The sequence below is a fragment of the Aethalodelphis obliquidens genome, unplaced genomic scaffold (assembly GCF_003676395.1).
Source record: "Aethalodelphis obliquidens isolate GAN/ISIS:26980383/991018 unplaced genomic scaffold, ASM367639v1 scaffold97, whole genome shotgun sequence".
Taxonomy (NCBI): Eukaryota; Metazoa; Chordata; class Mammalia; order Artiodactyla; family Delphinidae; genus Aethalodelphis; species Aethalodelphis obliquidens.
Genome location: NW_020838041.1, coordinates 3,708,033 through 3,714,336, shown reverse-complemented (window position 1 = coordinate 3,714,336; position 6,304 = coordinate 3,708,033). Strand labels below are relative to the sequence as shown.

Here is a 6,304-nt window from a genome sequence, read left to right as displayed (position 1 = left end):
GAAACAAAGACCCAACACAGCCATAAATAAATAAATAAAATTAAAAAAAAAAAGAAGATACCTGCCTTGTGAGCATCAAGGGTCTACTACATGATATTAATACTCTAGACTTTAGTTCTTTTAAAACTGCCCTGATTAAGGTCTCTTCAAGAGGTTATTCCATGCCTTTTTGTGCCTTTGCAAATTTTCCCCAGCCTGACAACGAGTTCTGTTCATTGGATGCAAAAGGCCTGCAGTAGTCACTTCTGAGCTAGTGTAGGCATTGGACGGGAATCTTTTTTTTTTTTAATTTAATTTCTGGCTACGCCGGTCTTAGTTGCAGCACGAGGGATCTTCGTTGCAGCATGCAGACTTCTTAGTTGCAGCATGTGGACTCAGTTGCAGCATGTATGCGGGATCTAGTTCCCTGACTAGGGATCGAACCCGGGCCCCTTGCACTGAGAGCGTGCAGTCTTACCCACTGGACCACCAGGGAAGTCCCCACATGGGAATCTTATTGAGTTGCAGAGTTGGGTTCACTTTAAGGGTCAAGTTTGTACAACTAGGAGAACAAGTGATCCTTTTAAAACTAATCCAACTAGGCCAACAAATCTCTACCTCCAGTGGTAATCAGGGAAGTGTAAATTAAAACCAAACTGATAAACCATTTTACTCCTACCAGATTGGCACAAATTAAAAGTCCTAAGACTGAGTGTTGGTATGGATGTGAAGCAGACCAGATGCTGCTGGTGGAACCATAGGACCACTTTGGACATGGTGGAGTATACATGTTACAACATTCAAACATTACATGAAACAATACAATGTGAGATGCATCTGATATCTATCCTAGGTTACTTCATTTAAAAAATGCTGGTTCTGGGGTTTCCCTGGTGGCACAGTGGTTGAGAATCCGCCTGCCAACGCAGGGTACACGGGTTCGAGCCCTGGTCTGGGAAGATCCCATGTGCCGCAGAGCAACTAAGCCTGTGTGCCACAACTACCGAGCCTGCGCTCTAGAGCCCGCAAGCCACAGCTACTGAAGCCCGCGCACCTAGAGCCCGTGCTCCGCAACGAGAGGCCACCGCAGTGAGAAGCCCGTGCACCACAATGAAGAGTGACCCACTGCTCGCCGCAACTGAAGAAAGCCCGCGCACAGTGACACAGCCAAAAATAAATTTTTTTTTAAATGCTGGTTCTGACCCACTAAGTTTCATAACTCACCAATGGGTCACAACTCACATTCTGAAAAACATTACCCTTGAGAAACTCAGCTTGTACTAACAGATTCATTGTAGCTTTGCCTAGTAGCAACATACTGCAGACAAGCCAACCATCCAGAACTTTGAGTGGAAAAATAAATCTTGGTTTATTCTTATGATGAAACACTATTTAGCAGTGAGAGCTAGTTACAGTGATGACAACATGGTTGAATCTCAAGATTCGGAGGAGGGAGTGGGGCTGCTTGGAGTAATATATCTGGTGTGATTGCACTGATGTACTGTTCAGAAATGTGCAAAGTTAATGATAGCTTAAGGGTATAAACATGGTAAATACTTTAAAAAAGGAAATGTTAATTCAGAAAAATGGTTACCTCCGAAGGGGAAAGGACAGGGTAACATACTGGATATTTCTAAAGTAAAGCTTATATTTATTAAATTGGAGGTGCATACCTGGGTATTCTTTATACTGTGATCACTTTTTCTTGCATATATAATAAGTATATCTGTTTAATACAAAACATTTTTAAATTTAAAAAAGTACTTAGGGAGCTGATAGCAGAAGTCTCAAACTGCTGACCTGCAGGCCGCAAACATTCACAAACGTGACCTGTTTGGAAACAGTCAACCTCGGCCCAGTAGCGGCTGTGTCTTTACAGAGGGCTGCACTCTCAGGTTCATCCTCGGCCCTACCCAGCAGTGTGGTCACCTGCTTGGCCCCTGGAGGCATCTGAGTTTGCAACCACTAGTATAGAAAGAACTGGAAGGAAACAGACCCCATCTGGTCCAACTCCATCCATGTTGTGCTTGAGGAAATATGAGACCCCCAGCAATTGGTGAGACCCCATGTGTATGTGCTTCATCATCTTCCAGTAGACAGGACCAGGGAAACAGTCTGAGCGAGACATCTTCTTTGATGTCTTGAGCATCTTCTTTGTACTTTTCATGTTATTTTGTCTTTATTTTTAACCCTATTAAGTAGGTGGTATTATCCCATTCCACAGATGAAGAAATTAAGGCCCCCAAAGGCCAAAACTTTTTCACAAGATGACAGGATTGCAGTATCTGAATCCAGATCATTCTGACTTAAACCCCAGGTTCTAAAGCCTCAGATCATTTAAAAATCCTGATTTCACTATCCCTTACCTTTACCAAAACTGCTAATTAGCAGCAGGTGAATATTACCTTCTTTCTCTAACTGCATGCTATGGTTCATTCACTTCCTAAATACTTGTTGAGGACCTGCGGTGTGCCAGGCAATATAGGAGAAAAGTAAGTGATGACAGAAACATTGGTAAGTTTTGATTAAAGAGAGGCCAAGAATAAAAGCTAAGAATCTGACTCTGTCCTCTTCCTATCAATAAGTAAACAATTAGGGAAGAGACTAATCTGTAGCTGTAGAACATCTATTGTCTTGCAATCTAAAAAAGGTTCAGCACCTTTGGAGAAGTTTGGGAGAAGTCCTTGATGTAAAAGCGGTTCACAGAGGAGTCCCATCTCCCCCAGAAAGTGCCTTCCTTAGTATCTGTGTTATCACTGGTCAGGGGCAGGAACCAGCCCTTGGGAGGCATGAGGTAGGCCTGGGTGCAAATTCATGATGAATTTCAAAGCAGCAGCTGGGCCCCTGCTGTGATTACATTCAGTAATTAAGAGGCACATTCTCATTTCTGCCATACTCTGGTGGCACAAAAATGCAATGCACTCTGCCTAGCTGGTTTAGAGATTTGACCTATATTCTACGTACCTGATCTAGAGTTCCACAGCACATCCCCGTTTTCCCTTACTGAAACCCTTCAGTAGCTGTAAACACCCAGAGTCATCCCTGGAGTCCAAACAAAAAGGCAGGGCAATGTGTGGAACCTGGGTGATTTGACTCACCTCATGCAGACACAGCCCTCCAACAACGGACTTAAGAAACTCAGAATCACTCTGGGCTGTAGCGTACTGAGTCAGATGTCCAAACGATTCGAAATATTCTCACTTGAGGACTGTGTTCCCACAACTTAAGCACTCAGAACATGCTAGGGCTGTACCCTTGAAGAAAACAGAAGCCTGAACTAGTTCCCACAGTGTGCTGGCTTTCTTGCTAGCAGTTTCTCCATCTTTTACTCTCAGGAAAAGGAGTGCGCATATTCTAAACAAAGCCTCTTTTATTAAGTTCCCTCTCATATTTGGAAAAACTCAGTTTAGCAGCCAGGAATTAGGCAATATCATTAAAGCATCTGGGTGCTATTCTGCAACCAGAAAACAAGGTATTATTTTTATTTAAATTATACATATTTTTAATTCACATGATGCAAAATTCAAAAGGCATAAAAATATACAGAGGAAAAAATCTCCCTCCCGCCCTGTCTCCCAACCAACCAGTTCCTCTCTCCAAAGAAACTAATGTTACTACTCTATTTTGTATTATTCCAAATGCAATTTTTATACATATACAGGCAAGTACGACTATTTATATTTCCCCAACCCTTTTACACAACTAATAGCAAAGTATGCACACTTTTCTCAACTTCATGGTACTGAACTGTATGGATGTACTATACATTACTGAACCAGTCCCCTACTGATGGGCGTTAAACTTGTTTTCAATACAATCTACAAACAACCTTGCACACACATCATTTTACATGTGTGTGAATGTATACACAGGATAGATTTATTAAAATCGCTGTTAAAGGATATCTGCATTCATCACATTTTGGTGAACTTTTCCAAAATGCCCCCCATAAAACTTGTACCAATCCTGCACTCACAATATGTAAATCAGAGAATTTTAGATCAGAGATACGATATGAGAGATGGAAACACTACGTAAAATTAGACTGCTACCCACTTGGCTATAGTTTTATTATCCCTAAAGAATCAAAGGCCCCACAGAGGAAAACAGTACAAACACAACTGGTTTGGACCTTCACATGAACTGAATCAAGGAACCTCATTCCCTTCTGAGCTACTGAGATAAGTGCGCCGAAATCAATCAGAAGCTCCGCATCCAAGAGCTGTGAAAGGCAGCAGAAGCGGAATAGGGAGATGAGGACTCCCGGGACTTCTAAGAAGATCCTTCGCAATCTCCCTCGCAGTGTGCAGCTTCTAGAGACCGCCAGTTCCTTCCACTTAACTGTCTCGGAGTGCAGAAGCAGAGGAGAACCACCCAGTGGTGATGACAGGCCCGACTGTGATGCAGAGAACGCTGAAGTCCATGGTCGAAGGACTCAGAGGATTGTCACCACAGCGATGGTCGGCCCGAAAAGGCCATTGTGGACAATGGAAGTGAAGAAATTGGAAGCCTCCGTGGGTTTTCTCGATGTAAGAGGGCTCCTGAATACCTGTCAGGTAAAACACGCCCTGCAGTCAGCCCCTTAGCTTAGAAAGCTCTGGAATCCTCTCAGTCCGCCGCGCCTCGCGGCCCTGGGGAACATCGTCTCAGCCGGTCACCTGGCTGGGGCTGCACCCAGGCCCTCGCGCCCGAACCCCCCTCCGCCCCCAGTTCCCCGCCCCCAGTCACCCAAACCCTCCTCGCTGCTTTCTCCAGACTCGCAGAAGCCGGCAATGCACACCCGCGGGTCACGTGACGTGGCCACTCACGTGACAGGACGGGCGTGACGTCATCACCGCGCGCGGCCGCCGGGACCGCGCCGGAGCCTCCGGGTCGGGGCGGCGGCGCTTGGGTTCTTCCCGGGCCGCCCGCTCGCCCCGCGCCCAGCCCACGGGCCGGAGCTCAGGTGAGTGGCCCGGGGGCGGTGGCCGAGGCCCTTCCCTCCCGCCCCTCCCACCGTCGTCCCCTCCGGGCGAGGAGGAGTCTACTGGCGTGCAGCGCCCCGACCTCCGCCTGCAGGCTGTCGGGTAGGACAGCATCGCTCCTCGCCCGCCGGGAAGGCGGCCCCTCCGCAATTCGACGCCGCCCAAGGCTTCCGCGGCGCAGCCGCTCCACCGGGAGGCTGGCGGGAGCCCTGGGCCAGGTCACCTCTGGGCGGAGGGCGGAGGTCGAGAACCCCGGGAGGGAGACCAAGCCGCGTTGGGGTAGCGTTGGTTTGACAGGCCGAGCCAGGTCGTAACCCCCCGAGAAGGTCTTCACCGTAAAGGGGGGAGGGGGGGGTCTGTGCAGACTTTTCTCACATCTCCAGAGTTGAAACTAAGTTGACTTAAGGAAAATCTTTTTGAAAATCATCTTATGCTTTGATGAATCACCTTTTCTGTAAAATGGGTCTTGCGGAGTGGTTGGAGCGCTCATAGAAGAATAATACGCTAAGTATAAACAGGAGTAGATGAGAATTTAGGATCTCGTTTTTCCTATTCATATGAAATTATGGTTGTGAGTTGTGGACTCTTGAAAACCATAGATGGGTTTTATTTTCTTGGATCCTTTCAGAAAGTTTTGGATTCCACATAAGACAGACTCTTAATAACCACCCCATTTCATTCCCCAGAAATTGTCCTGGAAGCAAATAAACAACAACAACAAAAAAATAGTGTGACTAAAGCCTGTCAACAACCACGAAAGTACTTCTTACATTGATTCTTTTTTATATGTAACCTGTTGATATTACTGAGTTCATTTAATTGATGCATACAGGTGAACTTTACAAGTGACTGGCTATGGCCGTAAAATTAGTAGTAGAATTTTGATAGGTTTCTATCCTAGTAAGTCTCTCTCTCTCAGTATAGAAGAATTACTGCAAATATTGATTTGTTAATGCTGATTGATGTTTACAAATAGAGTAGGGAGACCCTTCTATAGAAGAGCTTCAGTAGCTTAAGAGAAAGTTCATAAATAAGCTTGCATGGTTTCCATTATTCAGTATAGGTATTGGGTCCTCATTTGAAGTTTCACTTTAAGAAGAAATCCAGATATAGTTGGAAGTCATCATAAATAATTATTTGTGTGCTTCTTTAGAAAAAAGTTTATTTTTACTGATACTGGCCTTTATTGCCCTAGGTTGAATATGCAGTTTTTCTTTTCTTGTGTTCTATTACTAACCATTTATTATACACTTGCTAGGAGAGAAAAAAATATATAAAACAGGGTCCCCACCCTCTAAATATTTACCTACTTAATCTACTTAAGGGTTAGGGTTATATTAAAAATAGCGATGTCACACTGT

General features: G+C 45.0%; 1 protein-coding gene and 1 long non-coding RNA gene across 6 annotated transcripts in view; one reads left to right on the top strand and one right to left on the bottom strand.

Annotated features, from left to right (window-relative positions):
- Positions 1-3,334: 3,334 nt before the first annotated feature.
- Positions 3,335-4,904, bottom strand: LOC113614477 (uncharacterized). Its single transcript, XR_003430650.1, has 2 exons — positions 4,788-4,904; positions 3,335-4,528 (listed from the first exon to the last, which is right to left on the bottom strand). It is a non-coding gene; the product is annotated as an uncharacterized LOC113614477 (long non-coding RNA).
- KLHL12 (kelch like family member 12) overlaps positions 4,467-6,304 on the top strand; it is a 27,498-nt gene continuing 25,660 nt past the window's right edge. For 3 of the 5 annotated variants that reach the window (XM_027096010.1, XM_027096008.1, XM_027096011.1), the window contains exon 1: positions 4,823-4,924. Coding sequence is in view for 1 of the 5 variants with exons in the window: in XM_027096012.1 (XP_026951813.1) it covers positions 4,467-4,531 (65 nt within the window). In the remaining 4 variants the exon portion in view is untranslated. The other 2 variants (XM_027096012.1, XM_027096009.1) reach the window with 2 other exon arrangements.